The sequence below is a fragment of the Ictidomys tridecemlineatus genome, chromosome 8 (genome assembly GCF_052094955.1).
Source record: "Ictidomys tridecemlineatus isolate mIctTri1 chromosome 8, mIctTri1.hap1, whole genome shotgun sequence".
Taxonomy (NCBI): Eukaryota; Metazoa; Chordata; class Mammalia; order Rodentia; family Sciuridae; genus Ictidomys; species Ictidomys tridecemlineatus.
Genome location: NC_135484.1, coordinates 144350813 through 144374285, shown reverse-complemented (window position 1 = coordinate 144374285; position 23473 = coordinate 144350813). Strand labels below are relative to the sequence as shown.

The 23473-nt window shown below is 45.1% G+C and overlaps 1 protein-coding gene across 6 annotated transcripts in view; it reads right to left on the bottom strand.

Annotated features, from left to right (window-relative positions):
• Positions 1 to 23473, bottom strand: part of Hivep1 (HIVEP zinc finger 1) — a 133828-nt gene that overhangs the window by 8840 nt on the left and 101515 nt on the right. For all 6 annotated transcript variants that reach the window (XM_040282139.2, XM_078020546.1, XM_078020547.1 and 3 more), the window contains 4 exons: positions 16314 to 22231; positions 13120 to 13253; positions 12253 to 12428; positions 7787 to 7888 (listed from right to left, as the gene is read on the bottom strand). In XM_040282139.2, coding sequence (XP_040138073.2) covers positions 7787 to 7888; positions 12253 to 12428; positions 13120 to 13253; positions 16314 to 22231 — 6330 coding nt within the window. The remainder of the gene's footprint in view (positions 1 to 7786; positions 7889 to 12252; positions 12429 to 13119; positions 13254 to 16313; positions 22232 to 23473) is intronic.

The window sequence follows — 23473 nt, the reverse complement described above, 5'->3', positions numbered from 1 at the left end:
TTCACTGCCAGACAGTGACCTCTGCTGGAGGAGCCGGAGCCACAGACAGAGCCACAGACAGAGCTGCAGGACCCCCGAGAAGTGGTAGAGTTGTCTGTTTTTGCCTTTTTCATGTTTAAAAATATAACTTGATAAGCCACAGCAGCAACCTGGGCTACTTTTCTGAAAGTATGCAAAATAACATTTTTGTTTGTCGGATGAAAATATCCTGTAAGTACGTGGTAGGCCAGAATCTAAAGTCTGTTAACTTTAGGAAGCAAATCAAAAGACTGTCAGATCTGCGTTGCTCATAAATGACAGTAATACTGCTTTATTTTAAGCATAAACCTGAAGGCCTACTACGGTTTCCTATTGGATATGGAAATTATTCTTAAAAGGAGAAACAAATATTTTCTCTAAGAAGCCCAGTGATAACTACAGGCTCCATTTAGAAAGAGAACTTTTGCTAGTATTTTTATAAGATTGACTTAAATCATTTTGAAGGGTGAATGAGACACAGGTTTGGAAACCTGGGGCGCAGCATGGCCTTTGCAGGTGCACCATCGCTCAGTACTTCAACCAGAAAGGCGCTCTTCCTCCCGCCCCAACAGCACTAACAGCCCCCGTGGGGCGGCTGAGGGTGCACTTAACATTCCTGGCACTGAAGTCCAGCTTTCTGTGGACCAAACATTCTTTGGATCAAAGGATGGAAAGCAAACAGCCAAGGGCATGATTTTTTGACACAAAAGGTGAAAACTTAAATGTATTCCCCAAAACCCCAGAACACAAAAGACAAAATCCCTAAGGCTATATAATTTTGTATGGCAAGAATACAAGGGAACGTCAGTGGGGTTGGAAGGATTAGGCTTTTCATGAGCATATACTATAATTACAGCTTGAGCTGCTAATTTTAAACGAAGTGGAAACTCTTTCAAATGCCAGATTCCAAATTTTAATGGTTGGCTCCCCAAAATTTCTGATTCCCTCTGCTTGATTCAAAATAGATGTCTCCCAACATCCCTGAGTTTACTCCACTGAGAACTAGAACAAGAGTTCATCTGCGGAAGGATGAGATGGGCAGCCACATAACCCACTTCGGCAGAGGCAGTAGGGTCTGTGGCCTTTATTCACACCATTTCCACATTGACCTTCATGCACTGGGAACATGCAGGCCAGCTGGAGAGTAACAGGGGGCACAGTGAGTCTGGCAGAGGAAGAAGAGATCAGGATCTTTAGAAAAAGAAAAGTCTGAAGATAATGCCAGGAGGAGACGTTGAAGTAAGGACAAAATCAGTCTGAGACAGTTTTCAGTAAAAAACAAAACAGGGCGGGCATGGAGGACTAAATACAGCACACCTAAAATGACCTGCACTTCCCAGAAAGCCACGAGCTGACCAGGGCCTTGCCAAATGTGGTGTTGCCAAACCGAACGGTGCACCAGCACGCTCTGCATGACAGCTTGGCTCCTGGGTGCTGGGCACGTTTCGTTCCATGAGTGCGAGCTCAGAGACCTTTCCTGGTGATGACTACAATCGTTCTACAGCAAAGATCAAGTGACTGATCAGAAGGAGTCCCATCAACCTAACAACACTCCCTCAGGCTTCTGTTTTGCAGAGTCTGGCTAATTCTGAGCCATTTCTATCTAGAATCAAGTCTCCTAAATTGTGAGTTTTTGTTTTTTAAAGTCTACCCCATTTCCCACTGTCTGAGGTAAGCAAGACTTGAATAAGCGGGACGTTTCTGCATATCCTAGTACCTCCAGCTGCTTAGGTCTATGTGACTTTCACGAGAGGGTGCCCCCATCTAATAGTCCTTCTTAAGGACCTCTGGCCTCCGCTCCAGACATAACAACTGTCCCACTGTACGAAACCTGAAGTGTGGCTATCAAAACTAGAGGCTTTTTTTTTGAGACAGGGTCTTACTGCATTGCCCAGACTGGCCTTAAACTCCCCGGCCTCCTGCTTATCTGGGACTAGAGGCAGGTGCCAGCCTACCCAGCTATCTGGGGAAGAAAATGTCACAAATTTTCATGTTGCTCAAGACTTGATGCTTCATAGAGCTGATTCCTGAAGACAGGTGGCTCCTCATGGAGTCACCTACTTTCCTTCATCACTGTGTCATACAGGAGGCATCTGTACTGTCACCACGACTCAACAGTAAATGTCACCTGAAATCAGAAAGCCCAGGGGATGAAGGCGCTTGCTGGTCATCTCAGGTTTCCACTCTCCACTGAGCTAGTCCAGATGTCCCTCAGTGACAGCAGTGTGAAGGCACAACACAGGCTTGAGGAGCCACAGGGCCACTGCTGGCACGGCTGCGGGCAGCACCGCGGCACCTGCTGGATGTCTGGTGCAGACGCAGCAGGTGGGATCTCTGAGGCTTCCAGCGTGTTCTAGAGCAGCGAGCCGAGAATTAGATTCTGTCAGACCAAGAATCCGAGACATGGCAGCACGACTCTGGTATCACGACAGCACGTGACGAGGCTGTTCGTCATCCAAGGGAAACACTAGCCGGTGAGGTGCTGTGAGCTTACGCGGAACAACCTCATGTCGTCCTTCATCTATTTGCCATTAATAGGTCCTCCAAATGGAGGGCACAGCGTCCAGCAGCACTCTTAAGCGCTGGCTGGTCCTGGGAGCTGCTGCCACAAGCCTGATCCGTACGAGGGGAGGCTGCCCCGCGTGAGCAGGGGGGGGACTCCAGCATCAGTCCCAGCCCTGCACTCGAGGGCACTGGATGCTGAGCGCACCTGGACCCAGGCATGAAGCCAGGGCAGACTACACCTCAAAACTTAAAAAGTGCGGGACCTGAGAGTATTTGTTCTCCATGATTTTTAAATTCAGCCACTTCTATTCCTACCATGTCTAAAAATTTGTATTTTCCACAGGACATTCACTTGATAGAAAAGGAAACACTTTACAGAATATACCGTTACCCTTATAACATCCTCCCAGGGCTGATAAGCACGAGGTCTGAAGACAAATACAGAGGCCCTGAACCAGCTAAGTCAGAACCAGCTAAGTCCTCGTCTTGTGTGCAACCTATCCCAGGAGGATTACTGGTGGGGCAGACATCAATCCCGGAGAAACAACGCTCCCTAATCCACAAAATCAAGATTTCCAAGTTCAGTCTCCTACACGGACACACGCATGTACAGAACTGGACGTCAGAAGGCAGAATCCCATCAGACTTCCCACCCAGGCTGCCAGGCTCCATCTGGTGGAGAACGAGGGACGTGGAAGCCCCAGGACTTCCTCATAAAGACATTGGCCCTCCACGCGAAGCTCCCCCCGCAGTGCTGTTTAACACTGTCATTACCCAGGAGGACCATCCTCCTGATGAGCCCTTGCTACTTTTAGCCAATACTGTCTAAATTCATGTTTGCAGTAGCAAAAACCCCAAAACAAAAAAGCCCCATACTCAATAATGAAAATTCCAGGGTCACAGATTAAAAGCTCCATTATCTTTTGTCTCCATTTTTCAGAACATTTGAAAATAATATGGAATAAAAGTCAGTTATACTTGGTCCTAAAAAGGCAATGACTTTAAATGGCTTTAGTTGATTAAACCCCCTGCAAACATTAGATGGTCTTAATCAAAGAAATACTATAGTATTGTTGGCTATTTACAACAAAAATACTAAAAACTGTATCTGAAAAGTGATGGTTCCCAAGTGTGAAAACATAAAGAACCGGACATAAACTGCGATGGCAGAAACTCTGATTGTTAACTGAAGAAGTGAAATCCACACCTGGAAAGACCACTTCCCCCTGGACTCGCCCAGTGCGCCTGTCTGCCAGCCCTTCCCAGACCGACGCCCTGCCCCTCCTATCCTCCGTCCCAAGGCCCTTTCCTTTCTCCCTCTCTGTGCGCTTCTGGTTCACCCCAAAATTAGCAGGACCAAGAGCTCCGGCAGGATGGAGAGCGCACTGAAGACTTCGTGGTAAAGAAACGAGCGAATGGGTCAAGCAGAGAATCAACTCTCCTTCTCTGGAGTTCCCGAAAAAGGTCTTTGGGCAATTGTTCTCAAGGAGAAAACAGAGCACTGAGAAAACGTCAAGTGTCAGGTGTCGAGTCTAATGACTAATACCTTACTAAATGAATTCTGTCTGCACCTCACTAATGCCTACGGACCCTGGCCACAGTATAGGGAACCAAGCTCACAGGGGAAAGGCATTAAGTGGCGAATCAGCAACCATTCAATTCCAGAGAAGAAATTAAATGGAAAAAGAATGTATCAAATTGTAAAAAGAACATCACTGAATTAGTTCCTGAAGATCTATGGCATTTCTGTCTACTCATTCATTCAATCTACACGTTTGCTACTTACCACCACCTGCTAGGTACAACCCTAGGAACAGTGAAAAAACAAAATCCCTGTTCTTAAGGTGCGGAGGGTTGTAGACTCTGGTGGAGGGCATTTCAAACTGTGGCCAGAGGTGCAAAGGCCCTGAGACAGGAGCCCCCAGATGTGTTCATGATGAGAGGAGGCCCACAGCTGCAGCCCAGTGGGCGAGGGCGGAAGGAGTGGAGCCCAGCCTCAGAGAGAGGGGAGGGGAGGGTGAGTGGGTGGAAGCTGCCAGGGTGTGGCGGACCAAGGACTGGCATGGTGTTTAGAAGGCCACTTTGGCTGCTGAGTGGAGAACAGACTGGGAGGAGCAGGGCCGAGCCACACAAAGTCAGGAGCCACAAGTCAGCAGCTGTGACAGCGGCTCTCACTGGAGGGTGTGGCGGCCGGATGCTGAAGACAGCCTGAAGGAGGTATGAGAGGCGAACTGAGAAAACGGGGACACCAAGGCAACGTCAGATTGCTGGCCCCGCCACGGAGGCTTGGGACGCTGCAGGGGAGGTGTGCTTCTCAGACTGAAGGGGTGACGCAGGGACCGGGCATGTTCGACTTGGCTGCCTGTTGGACATCCGGCAGAGGTGGCGAGGGGCAAGTCTGCAGTGAGCAGGCGTTGTCTGTGCCCAGATGGCATCCAAGTCACAAGACGGAGAAGATGGTGGGGAGACAGCCCAGGGGTCAGCCAGGGAAGCGGAGAGACGGAAGACCACACTCTGGGGCCCACGGGCAGAGGCTGGCTGGCCAGAGACGCCAGCAAAGGAGATGGAACAGGCAGGACACTCCAGGCTGGTGCTAGGAGGGCGCCGGCCCCCAACGTGGCCCCCTGAGGGACCTACACACTGTCCACCTCTGCCACCAGCTCTATGGAGCAGAAGTTCTTTCCAAGAACAATGAGACCACACAAAAAGACAACACACTCTCATCTATCAAACTGGCTGAAAATTCAAAATCTGACAAAATTATGCTAAGGCAGTGGGGAAACTGCAGATCTCTTCTGGAAAACAATGTGAAATTATAGCGTGGTTAATTTTCTATGCATCTACACAGAAAGTGGTTTTGTTTTGCAAATTTAAAATCCAGACATAGAACTAAGCCACCTACTATTCATGAATACACCAGGGATGTTCAGTGGAGGGCAGGGAAACCCTCTGGTGCCTGTGTGTCTGCAGTGCAGGGACAGGAAGGCTGTCATGCTTACTGAGCTTGTGAAAAAAACACAGGGATCTCAGAAACTTGGGAGGCTGAGGCAGGAGGACTTCGAGTACAAAAGTAGCTTAGCAAAAACCCTGTCTCAAAATAAAACAAGAAAAGGGCGGGGATTGTGGCTCAGTGGTTAAGCACCACTGGGTTCAATCCCTGGTCCAAAAAAACAAAAACAAAACACACTGAATTCATGGGAAGGAACAGGGGGGAGTATGAGAAAATATTTACAATCATCAACTCTGGTATAAACACATGAGAGAATGGAGTAAAATTCTTCAGTCTTTTTATATTTAAAAAAAAAATCTCAAAATATTTTTAAAAGCCCCAAGAGAATAATAAAAAGAACACAAGGCCATTTGTTTAAAACAACTGCTTACTGTACCTACACTGCAAGCCTATCATAAAGCAAAAGAAGAAAAATATATTTTGTTTGCAAACGAATGAAGAATTTTAGGTCTTTCATCTGACATAGAGATCAGAATTTTGAACTTGTATTTATACTTTATTATTTGATAAAAATTGGGAAGGAATTTTGAGACCCTTCCCATAAACGATTTTTAAAAAAAATGAAACTTAAAAAAAAAAAAAAACCAAAACAGGTAAAACTGCCACCTTGTTTCATTGGGCTAACTAATCCTAACAGGGAGCTCAGCCACCAACTTCCATTTGCAGTCTAAGATCAGCTGTCAATGCTTTTGCAATGAGATGAAAAATGCAAAAACAGATACGCAAGTCAACCAGCCAGCCAGCCGATGTAAAGAATGCATGATTATTAACAGAAACTACACTTGACGTCTATGCAAATTTACGATGTAAGGAGTACCTTACCTTAGAAGTTCAGGGGATTCTACACACGTGATTTTTGGAATGCACAGCAGCAGACACTGTGACAGTCCTTGTTTTACAGCCTGTGTCTCCAGGGATCAGTTTCCCGGTGGCCTTCCCTATGCTCCTTGCCTAAGCAGTTGTTGATAAACACACCTGCCAAATCTCTTACACACATTTCCTAGCTTTTTATATCTGAACTGCTCTTACCCTTAACACAGGAGGCATTACTCTTGCATCTTTAGAAATAAAATCGAGCTGACTCATTTACTACTTTGCTAGTTGTCAGATGGGATCAAATGGCTTGATCCTTTAACCTATATTTTCAATGATGTCCTCATTATTTTCTCTTTGGAAATTTTCTTTATATCAGACTGATGCCAATTAAGAAAAATGCAGCAAGCAGATGAATGTTTAAGTTAGGGCAGTCTTAAAAAAATAGCAGGGCATCTTTTTTTTCTTTTTAAATTTCTCTCTTGTGATGATAATTCCTTGGGTTAAAATAAGAAATTTTGTAAAAGACATTTACATTTTTTGATTAGTCAGAACAGATGAATAGGTTTATTCTCCCTCCAAACTGGTTAGAGATAAATACTTAAATTTGTTAACACTGTTATAAAAAAAAAGCCATCAAGTTTTTCAAAATAATGAACATTTCAGACAAACAAACAAATGCTTTAGCCACAAATACTTATGGTGCAGCCACTGTGTACAAAGCCCTGTACTAGTGCTCTGGTCTGCTGGGACCAGTGTTCATTCATCCCGGGCAGGAACTCTGCTCATGCTGCACAGGTGCAGAAGCGGGGTGGGGGTGGGGGGGGTGGCCACAATAACCCAAAACAAGGCAGAGAGGATTCATGCTTTCAGAGAGGAAACTTAAATACCACACGAGTTCAAAGAAGGGAAATACTGTTCCGCACACATGGTGCAGGAAGGACAATCAGAGGAGGCTTTGTGGGGTGGTGGATTTCCAGTACATTTTGAAGGCAGTGAGACTCTTCATGCAGAGCAGGAGGTGGGACTGTGTGGGAGTGAGGGTCCTACAGGAGGACAACAGGATTCAAGTCATGAAAGAAGGAAGCTCAAGTGTGATGAGGGTGGGAGAGAGTAAGAAATGAGGATGTAGAAGCAGGCGGCGGAAGGTCACAGAGGGTTTTAATTAAGGTCAAGTGGTTGGCACTTTTTTTGGAAGGCAAATGGGACCGGTGGGACACTCTGATCGACGCTCACTTCAGGGAGAGTGACTTCACATGGGTGCAGAGAGACGGGAGAAGGAAAAAAACTAAGGTGGGAAAACTGATCAGTCCATGACATAGGATAAGAGGTAACGAAAACAGGAATTAAGTAGTAATTGTGGATACGGAAAAGAGTATGGGTGCAAAACAACAGTGCACTGTACACAGCAATTGTGAATAACATGGTTTAAAGCCTTACCTGATTCTTCTGTATCTTGTTCATCTATTAAACCTACTGAGACGCCTAAATCCACACATTTCTTGCTGTGAGCCTTGGACTTCATGTGCTTTGTCAGATTTCCTTAAGAGAAAAGAATGTTTACTAAGCTTACGTATAAATTATTATTTTGCTATTACATTTGTCAACACTGGCAAATTCCATTCCTGTTTTAAGCAAAAGTACACAAATGTGGCTGAACAAATTCAATAAATAAAATTTGAATGAAAGAAAACACTGGTATCTATAAGTTGTAATGGTCTCATCATTTATTAATAGTGTCTTTTTCAAATCTGTTTCCTTTACTGGTAGTGTTCACTCTTGCTATGGTTTCTATTCACTATTCCAAATTTATCTCTGGGAGCATTTCTCGTGTCTGGAGTCCCACTCAGACTGCGCTCTGGCCTGCAGTGCCTGGAGCGGGACTGGCGCTCTCCTGCCGGCTCTCTCTGTAGCAGTGTGCTTCCTTGCGGGCTGTTGGGTTTTACCTGTCATCCGGCTTCAGCGCCATGGTCCCCGTGGAGTCCTGAGGACCGGGCTGCGGAAGGTCTCCACCTGGTGGCTGTGCCACGACTGTCCAGGGCCTCAGAGATTCAGTGGTTTCACATCACTGTTTTTATTTTGTTTTGTTTTGTACACGTAAGGGTTGGGTTTTGCATTTCTTAAACAAATCGTCTATTTTCCACGAGGCCTACAGTCCAGGGCAGGAGAGCCAGCGGCCTCAGACTCCACCTCAAGACCAGCACTGAAACCCAGGCCTGCAGGCCTAAGTCTGACTGAATCCCCTGTCTGCTTACCACGCCAGCTTTGAGTCTGTTTGTTTTTGTCACCTGGGAATCTACTTTTTAAAAAGTTGAGCTTGATTCTCAGATAACTGATTTGGGTCATTTTAAATAACAGTACTTCTCTGTGCGTGAAACAGGAGAAAGAAACAGCTGCACTGCATTCACTTCATGCACTGACTAGATGTCTCCTATCAGTGTCCCTATGGGTGCTTCCTGTGGCACCTGCTGGATCTGTCTCTGCAGGTATCACGAGGGTAACTGGGAATAATAGGGCCCATTTGACCCATGTGACCATGAATAAATGCAGGGGGACAGCTCAGATTCCCCTGAGGATACCACGCATCTCGAGTGGAAAAGTCTAGATACCAAAACACAGCCAATAAGGGCAAACTATCTTTCTTCAGAAGACAAAAAAATCTACTGAGCTTGGTGGGTGAGGGCAAACTGGCATTTGAGAAGAGCCTTTAAAAGAGCTAAAAATTTCTGAATCATTGGTTCAAATTTGGAGTTTGCAATAGGAGAAGGCTGTGCAGATTTACGATATTTACAAACTTCCATTTCTTGACAAATACTCTAAGTGCGTGAAACTGGTTACACTTGTACAAGCCAATTCTGGCGATTGATAGGGTGTTCTCTCATACTATCATAGCAGCCTAGAACCGAGTGTTTAAGGATTGCCAGTGTGAGAGGCTGCCTGGACCACAAGGTGCCTGTCAGACTGACTGATGTCATTCTGAACACAAAACCTGGCTTAAACGGTTTGGTGGTGTCTGACATTTATATTAAATCTACTTAAAAAATAAAATATGAAAGAAAATGGCAAAATGCTAAAGATTATCAAAAGATGATGGGCATATTATATGGATCTCTAATTCTCTATAAGAGCTTTGAAGTTTTCATATTAAAAAGTTATAAAATAATTTGGCCACCTCAAGTGGCTGAAATTTCCACTTGTAAGTTAAAATGCTTTTACTGTAATAAGAATATGACAAACCAAATCATATGGTCCATAAGGGTTCCCTTTCACAATGCTTTTGTTCCCTAGGTGGACAGCCATAGTAGGTATTCTGCTAAGAAGTTAAAATATGATTGTAACCAGGAAAATTTTGCCATCTTCATTTTAATAAGCATAGTTTCTCATAACTTGCACTAGTGGTTATTATTAACCAACCTTCTAGATAATTTCAAATAAAAATTTACCTTTTAAACATACAAAATGTGCGTATTTAAATGCAAATATTCCACAGAAATGCTGTAACTCTTCTGTACTAATGTATTAACTTAAGAGATAAATGTTCATGAAATCTACCAGAAAATTTATCCAAATCCTTTAGAAAGCATGGGAAGTTTTGCTTCTGGACTCTTATAGCTACAGTTTAGTTTTCTGTGACATAAACGGGACTTAATCTTACAGAGAAGAAGTTCACATATATTTTCTGCTGACTGCCCTTTAAAAGCACAATCAGGAAATTAATTAAAATTATTTTTGAAATGTATTCATGAAATAAACTAAGAGACCAATGAAGCACTACAGATTTGTAAGCTGTAAGTCAGAAGCATTGGAGCCCAGCATTGACCATTCTTTCGACAGCACTTTGCATGCTGTGTTTATGAGCGCGCTGTGACTCTGCTATTTCCCTCTGCTAAGAACCACACACTCAATAAGAAGTACAGATGGATTTGCTAGGATCACAAAAAAAAAAAAAAAAGAAAGTTGAACAAAACCCACAACCTTAAATAATAAAAGCTCTACCTTAGAGCTACCATTAAAAGGTGCTATGGGGTTGGCTTACATTGATTCACAAAAAGTACATACTTCAGAAAAGAATGTGACCCTAAAACTGAGAACTGTCACAATAAGAATAGGGAAATAAAACATTTCTGATATTTTCTTCACTAGTCCCCTTAGCTGGGTAGTCTCATTGGAATAACTGCACACTGTGATTCCACATGACTTGCCTGACAAAGCAAAAACTTTAATGCGAGTTCCGATTGCAGCACATTAGAGAAATACAGGACATGGAAACTGCTGACAGAAAAGGCCCGTTCCTCAGAGGGCATCATGTTTTGTCCACTTAATAAGCATTTGTTTAAAATACTGCACAATGTGTTTTTATATTAATAACATTAATACTTGGGGACTCAACATTTTTCCTCACCGAGAAATCTGGATTTCCATTTTGAGCCTGACCCTTCCTTGCTTGCTCTTACTCTGTGAACTGGTTTCTAGAATATCCTGATTCCTTTCTTCTTTCTATTGAGAACTATTCATTTCATATCACACCTTCATGTTCCTGTTCTTGGTAACACCGTTCTGTACCTGGTCATCTTTTACTGGTAGTGTTGGCCTTTTAAATATGCTCCTAGCCCCATACTAGAAATTAACTGATGTTTCTTTTTTCTAATCACAAGAAAAAGTAATAAATGAGGTTAAAAGATCAAAGTCCTGTCTCCTATCAGAGTCCTCACACAGGACCTGGGAAACCACCCTGAAGCTGCCCCCCACCTCCGGGAGGTTCTGCATCACCATGAAGTCACCACTGAGCCCATGTTCCTCCCAACTCCTCCGACTTCTTGAAACCTTACAGGAACGTTCACAGCTATCTGAAGAACATTTTGATTTTTCCATTATTCTTGTTTCAGATAGCTATTGGCATTTGAAGACAGCTAACTGTTTAGCTGTTGAGTTGCTACGTGTTATAACTTTCTTTAAATGCCAATAAACACTACCCACAAGGCATAGCAAATTTTGCAAATGGGTTGGTCAAGTTTTATAACTAAAAGTGAGAAGACAATAATACAGCAGAAAAAAAAAAAGACGAGAAAAGGGACAAAACAAAGCTTTCTATAAAAACTGATTAAGAAAAAAACACTTTACAGAAATTGTTCCTCCATACAGACATTTTCATGATTACATTTGGTGAAGAGTTGTTTTGTTTTTTGTTGTTTTTTTAAAGAATAGTAGATAGCATTAAAATACCAAGTAACGAACTGCCATGTAATGACTCTTGAATAAGGAGAAAGCAAACATTTTATAGTACTGTATCCATTATGTGAAGCAGGAAACGTGTACAGGGTAAAATTACTTTTAAATAAAGGCTTATGAGTTAAATAAAAACATAAAGAAAACAAAAGGGATCTAAATGATTTTAATAACTAGATGAGAGATCTCTTTATAAACATTAAATACTAAAAATGTTAAAAATTTTTTGAAGCTGAAATCCAACAGTATTGGGCAAAAAGAAAATGCATCATGAAGAAAATGGAAGGAAATGGCATTATGCGTCCACACGATAAAGCACACGTGTAGTGACTATGATAAATGTTTGCCGTGTTATATTTTAAATTTTTCTTTAGTTTTTTAGGACCCAGATGAATTTACTTGTTATCCTGAACATTTCTTCTTCTCTTTCAGCCCCAGAGTGAATATCTCTGAAGTGGTATTCACCATTATGTCATACAACTATAATTTGGGGAGCAAAATTACAGCAAAAGGGCAGCTGCTTCTTTTAAAATGATACATTTATTCCATATTCTCTAAAAATGTGGAATTAAAATTGTTTTCCCAAAGGGTTTAGAAACAAAAAATAAAACTACAATGTTGAGAAGATAGAATGCAACACCTTCAAGCTACTGAGGACCCAGAGCAATGTGGACTCCTACCTTTTGTCTTAAAGGAGAAGTTACAGTACGAGCAGTGGTAGGGGCGGACGTCGGTGTGGCTTCGTATGTGTTTCTTTAACATACTAGGTTTCTTACAACGGATGCCACATTCTTCACAAATGTACTTTCCTCTTCCCCTGCCCCGGACATACACATACTCTTCATTTGATTTGTACCTAATTTAAAGAAAAGAAAAAATGAATAGAAAGATTGGACACTATGTCTTTGAGAAAATACTGATGATTAAAATCCAACCTAAAAAAATAAAGCACAACTTTTACACTCAAAGCATGAAATCTCATGGACATGTCATAGAATATTTGTTTTTCACATCAACACTTTAATGTTCTAACAGCTAATTCTGACCAAACAAACTTGTTCAATATTATGTTTAATTTAAAAATATTTTCCTGGTTGTAAGACACTGGTTTAAAAGTTTTCTCCACTGCTATATTCAATCACAACTACAAAAGTACTGAAATTTCTGAGTTTCACTATAATTTGATTTTACAGTTTGTTTTTCTCATAAAGAAATACACAAAGCTTTCAAATAGGCAATAAATTCATCTCTTTTAGAGCAAATTTTACAAGTCATTCCTTATTGTAAATTAGCATGATACCTGGGGCTCACTCTGAAAATCTAATTCTCAGCTGCCTTCTATTCATCATTTTCTCCATCAACTTGGAATTATTTAACACACAATACCAATACCTATCTTTCCCCAAAGATTCTATTATTAAGCTAAGAAACCTTGCAACATTTAAAAATATAAGTTGGCACTCGTAAGTCTTCATTCACATGAAAGCAAAATGTACATTTAAAAAGTAAGTTTAAATGTACATTTCAGAAGTAAAACTTGTACTTGCCCTCCATCAAATATTTTAATTCTTCTTGGTTCACTTTTGATTAAGGAATTTTCTTTATCTTGCTCACTGTTAATTTCAGAGGCATCTTTATTGCTGAATTCAACTACTGTGGACTTTTGATTACCTAATGCTCTCTGAAAGGGAAAAAAAAGAGAAACTAATTTAATAAAACTGAAAACACAAACATATGTCATGTTCAGTGGAAATTACAGCACGGCAGCGTATAGAGCATGTAATTACCTTAATGAAACGCATTCTAAAACAACACATTCGAGATCATTTTGCTTTAATAATTCCAGTCTGTCTGCACTGTAGCAAACTGACCCATCTTAAGATATTTTAAAAATCCCATCACAGTCCTTGACACCCCCAAATAAAGCTCCCCACCTAACACTTCATAAACTTGATAGTAAACTTTTTCTTTTCTGTATTTAACTAACCCCTTAGAATACAGTTTAAATATGGTTCTTAAAGAGTTTATTCTTTGGAGATGGAAAAGAGCTGTGTGGTACCCTGAGGTCTCAGCCCTCCTCTCCTTTACCTTAGGAGCACTGAGGCAGCTCCGTTTCTCGGTGTGTTACCTACTCCCCGCCCTCCGCCCCCCATTATTTTAGACCACAGACAGGGTTCCTCCCCAGGTCTTCACAAAAATTCCCCGAATTCTAGTCACTGTTGAATTTCAGGTCAGCTCAGATGTCAAGACTGGGCTTGATAAAGATCTCTGAAAAAGGTTACAAAGGCTAAAGTGATATGCTGATGTGACAAGCCATGGTGGTCTTCCTCCAGGAAATGCCACCTTGTCGTTTTGCAGGAGACTCCATACAACTGTAAGAGGTGCCCTCACGCTCCTGTACTTGTGGGCCAGGCAGCTGGGGTGGACAAAGCCCAGCGAGAAAGGACCCTCTCGGGGTTCAGTTACGTGTTCCAAGTCAAGTGTCACCTGCAAAGACTCAAACTGTCTAATTAGGGGCTTCTTTTATAAAACTCCTGTAAAAAGTGACATTGCCAGGTAGCCAGGCGCGGTCCTGAGAAAGCCTCAAGAAGGCAAATGCTGGGGACGTTCGTGATGGCAGGAGGGTTTCAGGCCTCGGGAAAGTCCCCTGGAGGCCCTGTTCTTACAAAGACGGGAGGAAAGAGAAGCTGCCGGCAGTGCCCCTCACCAGGAGGTACAAGGTGAAGATGAGGGTCTCCTTTCCTCTGCTCCCGACGAGCCCCAGCTGCCCACAACGTGGATGAGACGCACTCTTTCCTGACTTTATCCTTTTTTCCAAAATCCTTTCTTACTTTCTTTCAACACCAAACTCCCCTTTATCTTTTGCCCATCTTTTATTAAATTTGGCTTCTATTTGCCAATTACCAATGAGTTAGGCTGCACGATCGTCAGCATATCTTAGGGAGCTCCACAGCCATCTTCTGCCCTGACTCCGACTGTCCTTGGAGACCCTTTTGCTCTACAGCTCCCGTCCTTCTCCCCCCGAATCATGAGCACACTGACATCTGGGTCTGGAGGAGCAGTTGTTGCAGTGCCCGGTCCTCCAAGGCCCCGGCTCTCGGACTCAAGTCTCCGTCAACACCCGCAGCTCAGGTCACACGCTCCTGCCTGCCTTCACCTCCCTCCCTCCTTTCTCCTCCAGCAACTCCCGCAACACCTGCTGCCGCGGTCCTCCTCCTGGTGCTCCTCCTTCCTCTATGAACAATGTCTCCATTTTGGGCTGGACTCTCTACGCTCAACCCTTTGAATGATAAGATCTGCAGGACCCAGGGGAGACCCTCTGCTCTTCCTCACACCTTCCTGAACATCTCATCAACCACACGGGTCCCTAAAGGCTCTCCACACAACACCCTCACCTGGAGCTCCTTCCTGACACCTGTCTAGCTACGGACTTCCAGACCTTTCTTCCAAGACATCTGGAACTTGAAGACATTGGTTCGGGGGGTTGGGGATGCTGGGGATTGCTAAACACACGCTCTGCCACTGAGCTACACCCACAGCCTAGGAGCACCCTTCTCCATAGGCACATCAGAATGCAAATGAAGTGTTGCTTAAGTTCTCATGATTGGGTCTCCTGTAAGACTCTGACTCAGCAGCCTCAGAGCCTGAGGATTCAAGAAAGCAAATCCACAAAGGGGTGGAGGCACCCTCCTTCACTTCCTTCTCCACCATCATGCATATGCTGTGGGTTTTATCTACATTTCCAACTCACAAAATTTCTGGCCATGCCAGACTCTGCAGCTCTTTAAATGAACCAGGGTTCTTCTCACTCCTGTGTCCTTCAGTGATATATTAAAATTCTGTAATTCTTGTTTGCTATTGTTTTGAGACCCCATGGGATAGCGTCATCCCCAGAGTATCCACACCTCCTCAACCTGCAGGTACCACTCAAGACTCCCTTCCTCCGGAACTGCAGGCTCTGTCACGAGGCTGACACTGCAGGACTTTCTTGTTGATAGGTGTGTAAATGCTTAAGAACCTGCATTAATTATATGCTTGGGGATCTGCAGAGGTCAATGACTTCACCTATAATTCTGAATGTCCAGAGTACAATGGGATATCCTTATGGATTTATTCGTAATCACTTAAATGATTTTTCTTATTTCTTAAGGCTGATAATTCTAATGAGACCAATTCCATCAATTACTTAAAATTGTAGTTTTATGATCTTAAATTTCATTATAAATCTTGACAAAGTAAACTTATTAAGTATATAAGTTATTTGGTGGCTCTTGATTCTGAGAACTACTCTGGGGGAGCGCTGGGATGGGCCTGGAGAGGGAGAGAGTTAGTATGAACAAGTGTTAAGAGTTCTCTGCTCACATTTCACAATAAAATACAACTATCCTTGATTATCCACACCCATCAGAGCATATGCCTAATCTCCTCTCACTTAACAAAGACACCACCACCTTAACAGAAGAGAAAGATCAAGTCCAACTGAGACTCTCAATGAAGTACAATCAAGTAGACACATTCCATAATTAGCCGAGGAACAAAAAGTGCCCAGAGAAAGTCGTTCTTTCCTAAATGACAGAATCACCAAAAGGACTTCAGATAACTCTCAGCAGTGTGACACCCTGCCTTTTAATATCTACATAGAGTACAACTTGTCATTTAAAATGAAAATGCTTCTAAGTAGGATAGTCAGTAAAACTAATTTGCACAAGCCATATCTGAAGGCAAATTATACTTTGAGTACCTTGCTTAGGTTGCTTTTCCACTTGCTTGAATAGACCAACAAATCTGACTTGGAATGGGTGGTTATTGCTTGGCAGTACAGTGACTTTCCAGTCTTCTGCTTTGAGTTAAGGAGAGAAAGCGCAACTTTCGTAGGCAAACCCAGTGGATTTGGGTCACTGTTGCTTACTGTCCACTCCGTGTAGGCTGATGTTTTCTGGTCACTCTGTGGCAAAGGCAGTGACTTCTGTCTTAACAGGTAACACCATGTGAAGCTGGTGGCAGTCTTGAGGCTGGGGAAAGAGGGCTGCTGTGCATCCGCAGGGTCCAACAGTGGAAGGGTGGTGGCTGGCGGCTGACCCTGCCCTTGCGCACTCGCTTTGTTCCCTTGGCTCTTCGCCCCTGGAGGCTCCCCTTCCTGGTTACTGTTGGCAGATTTCAGAGGGGAAACGAGGTTGTTTTCTGAAGTGACAGGTGACTTCTGGACTGTGAGAGTTAGTGATGTAGATGACTTGATGTTTTCAAATTCTTGTAATTCACTGATAGGTTCTGTGACTACAAACTCAGATGGTCCTGATGACAGATGATCAGCTGGTAAAACATCTGGCAAATTAACAGCCTCACTGCCAGTTTCAGGCTTGGAAAAAGCTTCCTGTTGCAATATCCCACCTTCAAGGGGCTCTGTAGTGCAAACCTGCCTCACCAAAACGGGTTTTTTCTGCTTATTAACCTCATTTGCTCTTGAACTTAATGGCTCTATGGGCCTAACATCTGTGGCACAAGCAACTCCATTTTCATCTTTAGCCCGTTTTTGGTGCTTTTCCATGGCGATGTCTAAACTATTTGCTGGGGAGAGCATCCTTTTACTAGAAGCTGAAGATTCTTGTTGGGGGGAAAGTCTACCGACAGACATTTTCTGAGTGACCGGCAAGGATTCAGAGTGAGAATTTTGGCTGAACTCTGAAAAAATATTTTTGCAAACAAGCTCTTTCTCTGGGTTTGGCAAAGCATTCTGGTGAGCTTTCTGTGACTGTGGCACAGAATTCTGTTCTTCACTGATTGGCACTATAGTTTGACTAGCCTGGCAAACTGGCGTGCTGCACAGATCTTGGGTCACTAGGATTTGTGGCAGAGATATCACAGTGGCAAAACAGTACGTGGGAACATTACTCTGCAGATGCACGGGCAGCATGAATGAGGATGGCACGTTGTGCACCTGCCTGACTGGTGGTCCGAGCTCCGGCAGTGGCAGAGAACATGAATTACTCAGGGCATCGACTAATTTGATTGGCAATGCTACTGAAGTTGCACAACTATCTGCTCTGTCTGGATCTGAAAGAACTTGATTTGGTGAAGGATGTGCGGGATTAGAGGAGCAAGACTGGCTTGAGGTGAAAACCTGGCACTGCAACTGGTACTTGGGAGCAAAGCAATCCTTGCTTTGAGAAGACACACATGAAGTGGATTGTGCACCTGGTGTGTCACCCTGCTCAGACACCTGCAGAGGCAGCTGTGCATTCTGCTGGCCAAGGGGTGTATGGGTTTGGTTCAACAAGTTGACACCAAAAAGCTGTTGGATAGGAAAAATGTTAGTACAGCTGGAGCTTGGCGCTTCTGTCCGCAGATCCTTAGCTTGCGTCTGGGAGTGCAAAGTATTTGTAGAAAACTCGCCCAAAGGTGTATTAGGGAGCAGAGGACCCTGAAATAGCCCTGAACTCACGCTGGGCAGAGCAGTATTTTGGAAAGATGGTGGGTTCACTGGAGGCAGAAGATTCTCTGGAGCTATGTTTAAAGATATCTGCCGGATCAGTGGGCCTCTCCTTCTTTCTAAGAGAGGCACGTGTCCGGTGACCCCCGCGCCAGAGGTGGGGGTCGAAGGCTGTGACTCAGCAAGCGGTGTCATCTGGGTTGGTGTGATGCTGCCACAGTCGAATGACTTACTTCTGAAGCTGGAGACCTCCATGGATGTCTGCATGCAGCTGATCTGTTCAGAGGCAGCCCGCCTCATTTCCCGGTGGCTTCCGGGAACATTCAGCGTATTTGAGCCAGGTGGAATCAAAAGAAACTCTGCTTTATTTGGAAAATCAATTTTTGGTGAAGCCTCTGTCTTAGAGATGTCCTCTATGTCTAAGGAGGCTGAGAAACTTGAAGCGTGGGATAAACTGCTCTCCCTGCTTAGGCTCCGGGAGAGAGTGGAGTCGAAACTCGATTCAGTAGAGGAGTGCTCGATCTCGGCCAGACGGAGCCTCTTCTTTTTGGGTGGCAGTTTCTCGGTTGGCAGCTTTGACAAGGTCTCACTACGCTGAGGCCAGCTGAACTTCTCAGATTTTTCTTGATCGTGACCTTGGGCATCCAGGTCCCGATCTGGCTCTTCCGTGACCAGAATTTCTGGCACCTGGATGTTGTGCTGTCGGACAAGTCTCGAGGGCTGTCCCAGCACATGCCGCTCGCCTGGCATCTTTCTGGAACTTTCCCATGGCTCTCCTCTGACAGCTTCTGACAGCGTAGGCTGGTGAGGATGTGACGTGTCCTCTGGGGAGATCCCTCCTACTTTCAGAGACCCAGGCTTCCCAGTTCTGCTCAGCTCCTGGAGAGAAACTGTGGACGCTCCTTCGAAGAGCTCGGCTTTGTCAAAGGAACTGGGTCTGCTCAGGGAGTTGGTGTGCTGGATGACGGAGATGCCGGCCCCTTGCCTCTTCACCTCCACCTGGTCCTGGGCAGCCACACTCATCTGTGGCTTTGGGTCCACGGTCTGCTCAGGGCCCCTGGTGACAAGCTGCACCTGGGAGTTCTGCAGCTGCACGTGTCGGTGCTGCTGGTCCCCTGATCCGGCGACAGAGGGTTTAGACAGGCTGGGGACGGGGCCCAGGGTGTTCTGAAACCGCAGGGCTTCGGAGCTTTGGGGGGAAGTTCCGCTTTCGTTCTGTGGAAGCTCCTCGTCGTCTCCGACACTTTTCATTTTCCTCCTTTTCCTTATCTGCGGCGTCTGTTCCCAGCCTGCGACCCTGTAGTGGAGAACCTGCGGCTGCGCGCTGCTCCCCAGGGGGCCGTGCTCGGGCTCCCGCACGGCGACCTTTGTTTTGGGCCCGTGTAGCTCTGAACAGTAGAATTTCTTATGGTTTTCGAAATTTTCCAGCTTCCTGTACCTGTTTCTACAGGTTTCACACTCAAACATGGTCCCTCGGCCCTGATGAGACTTCTTTTTCTCCAGATGGGAGCCCGGTGCCGAGGTCTTGCCGCGGGCCGACACAGGTTCCGTGGTGGCGTGGCCTCCCTGGTGGCCCTCATCCAAGGACTGGCTGGGGCCGAGAACGTGGTTTTCAGTGGCTGAAGAGTCTTCCACTGCTACCTGCCTGACGAGAGTGCGGGGATGTCCACTTGGTGGCACAGAAGAGTTAGGTCCCGGGACGAAGACGTCGTCGTAGAAAGCGCCAATTTTGTCATCAAATGACTGGCTTCCTCTCAGTGGGTGCGGGGGAGGGATCACGTTCGGAGGGACCGCCGAGTAGCCCGTGGTCGGCATGGAGTTGCTTCTTGTGATAGGCAAGCAGTCGAGGGAAGGAACGGACAGGAGGAACACTTGTTTGGACTTGTCGGTCGGGGTGAACGGGGACTTGGGTATGTCAGAGCTGGAGCTGGTTCGCCGTCCCATTGGTTTCAGGTCAAACTGGAAAGAATCTTTAAATATGTATGACTTGGGGGAATCGATGCTCCCGCGTCTGGAGAGGGAGGTTCTCCGTGGCTTCACGCTGTCCAGCTGCTTATCATCCACCAAGGCTTCATTGTCTGAGATGAGCTTTGATATCCGTTCCTCCAGGGTCTTGGTGGCCAAGGGCGGGCGCATCTGACCAGCTACAAGCGGTGGCTTTTCCCCTGTGGACAGCGCGGAGGGTGCTGGTGCACTGAGTCTTGGTGCAGAGGGCCCATTGCTCTTAGCAGGGTCTTGCTCGGTGGTGGGGAAGGTTCTGGCAAAGGGAGTGGGTGGGCTCACTGTTTGATCCGCACTTTCAGATCGTGAGAAATAGCCAGAATCTGTGCTTCCTAAACTGCGAGGGCTGAGCAGCAGCTTTCCTTGCTGCTCTTGGGAGTGATCGGTGGCCTGCTGCCTCTGCAGCTGGGCGTGGGCCACTCCTCCACCATGGGAGTCCTGTTTCCCTTCCGGCTGACCTGTGTCCCCTTTCTGACGGGACTTCTCCTCAATCTCTAGGGAGGTCACAGTGGCAGACTGTGACAGTGCCTTTGCTATCTGAAGGTCCTTCTGTCTGTGTGCACTAGGAAGCTCGGGCTTGGCACTGACAACCTGCGAGCTGTCGGTTCTGGATGGGGACATGCTGATAGGGTGGACCACAACTTTTGGTAACTCTGTCACAGCGTGTGATTCTGAAGATCGGTCCTGTGGTGAAAAGTCACCTGCCACCTGATCTGGATTGCTTAGAATGGAACTTGATTTTGGAAAGGCTTCAGGATTGGATGACCCCTTCATTATCTGCACAGGCTGCAAGTCCATGGCCCCCGGCTCATTCTGTCTTCCTTCAGCAGCGGCCTCTTCCTCACTCTCTGCACTGTCTTCTGCATCTGAATGGATACTAAGTGCTTTGGGGGACTCCTGGGACAAGAACAAACCACCAGCATCTGGTTGCAAGACAAGGCCCAGTTTGATAGTATGTGCGTGGGATTTTTTGTGCTTATACAGATTGCTTTTAGTCTTAAATGAAAATCCGCAAGTCACGCAGGGATAGGGCCGCTCTCCTGTGTGGGAGCGGATATGCTTTAAAAGCACACTAGGTTTTGCACAAGCTCTATTGCAGTACTCACAAATATATTTTCCTTGCTTTTTTGGCTTCTGATCTTTCAGAAGATGATTGTACATTTGTTCTACGCTTTGATTAACAACAGAGGCAACGTGAGTTGAATTATAAATTGGCGCAGGGGGCAACTGTGTGGAATTGGCTGCACTTATTGACAAAGGTGAAGCAGAATCCACTTGCTGGTTTGGAGGAGTGACCTGAGTTCTACTGGAAGGAGAAGTGAGACCTGTGGCTGATGTCACTGCTGAGTTATACACCTGTTCATGTTTGCCGTTCTCTTGACTTTGCAGACTCGTCAGCGGTCCTGCGAAACCCGAGTGCCCGGGGAGCTGCTGACTGTGTTGATTAGGTTTGGAAACAAAGTGTTCCCGCTGATTATCCAGATGAGAAACCGACTGAACTGCTACTTGCTCATTCTTCTGAGGAGCAGACACATGCACTGTGTATGAGGTACTGGGAGGACGCTGCGGCTCGGCAACAGGTTCTGGCGGAGTCTGATTTGGGGCACTCGCTGAACTGTTTTTTAATTTAGATGGGGATCGTACAGTTTTATTTGGTCTCAGTTTTTCTGTCTTAATTGCACAAGACGAGCCCTTTTGTGACAAGGTGCTCAGTTCTGGCTCCATTGCTTTCAGTAAGACATCAAATGCGGTGTTGGCGTACGCGGGGGGCGTGGCGCGGTGAGGAGAGATACATTCACTGCTGTCAGTCCTGGTTTTACTGGACAGAGAACCCGAGTCCCAGTTCTCAGGCGCCACACTGTGCTTGGCGGGGTCCGCGCCTTCCGATCTCCATCTCCGCAGCTCCGCCGGGCGCTGCAGAAAGGAGGGCTTCTCGGGGGAGACGGAGCCCCCGGGTTTGGGGGCCTCAGCGGTCAGGGCAGGCGCCTCTCCATTCTGTCTGGTGAACAGCTTCCCATTTCTTACAGGCACAGAATTCGGCTTCCTGTGAGGTTCTGACACACTCTGAACTGCAAAAGACAAGTCTTCGGTTTTCTGCTTGTGTTTTGCCTGCAGAGGATTCCTCAGGGGGGATTTTGGTATTTTTTTCAGGTGATTCTCAGCAACAATCTTTTTCCGTTTCACACCTTTCAGAGATTCCGAAGATCCTTTAACTCCTGCTTCTAGAATTTCTGTTGAAAAAGAAGAAAGGAAACCAAATGGTAAAACTGTACATACACCAACTGCTTGTGTGTGCGTGTGTGTGTTTAAACAAATTTAAGATCACCACGATGAGGGTGCTATAGTAAGGCGGCAGTTTAAGTAAAGTCAACTTTTAGTAAAATTGCCTTCTAAAGTCCTGGCAATGTTAAGAGTATTGCTGGTCAAACTCCATGGGAACGCTCATGCCTGGTGTGCACTTCTAGACACCACGTTCCTTTCCAGAGAAGCCCAGGACCAAGATCCTCCTACTTCATTCCGTAGCCGAGTTCTGCCAACTCCACCGTCTGAGAAGTGTTGCCAAATGAGGAGGAAGTTGGCCGTTTGTCTGGGCATGTCACATGAAGGAGCCTTTGAAGCCCACTGTTCAGCAGGTTCCACACGTGCAACACCGATGCTCTTACGAGAACAAGGGCTGCCCTCTGGTAACTTCTAGAATGACCACACCCGGGATGGTCAAGATACATCACCTGGTCAGTCACGAGTACTTACTGCTAACACAGCAGTTACATCAACACAGAGAAAATTGAGAAAGTAAAATAATCCACTGTTTAGGGTTTCCCATTAACAAAATTAAAGAACAATAAGTTGCAATGGCCTTTGGTAAAAAAGAGAAAACAGTCACCACTGCCATTTTAACTGAGTAAAATATTCACTGACTATGTCTTGTCATCACTGATAGGTAGGAAGGCAGGCAAGCAGACAGGTGAGACTGACTGCAGGAGAGAGGAGATGAAACCGTCCTCATTTCTAGCTGTGCTGGAAATAAATCAACTTTAAAGTGGCATCAACCACCCACCACCTCTGTCAACTATTATCTTTGAGCAATAATTAATCACTTGTCCTAATTTAGTTTTGTTTCCATTTGTTGGATCCTTGGGTACATAAGCAAAATTTATTCAATTATATATTACTTTCTGGTAAAAAAGCCAAATACTTTAATCCTTCGTTATTTTCAAGTAGCTCTTGTAATGCACATCTCTGAAATTCATATTAGACCAAAATGTCTATACTGTATTAACTACTTTGCATTTACTGAGGGTAAAAATCTGCATAAAATAATTTAGTCATGTTGCAACATCAGTTTATGTGCCCTCAATTATGAGTTAATGAAAAAAATAAGTCCTATTCCACTGTAGACATGATTTACCCACCACCTCAGAAGGTCCTCATGACTATAATGTTTCAGCTAAGGCGTACAAGAAAATGATTAT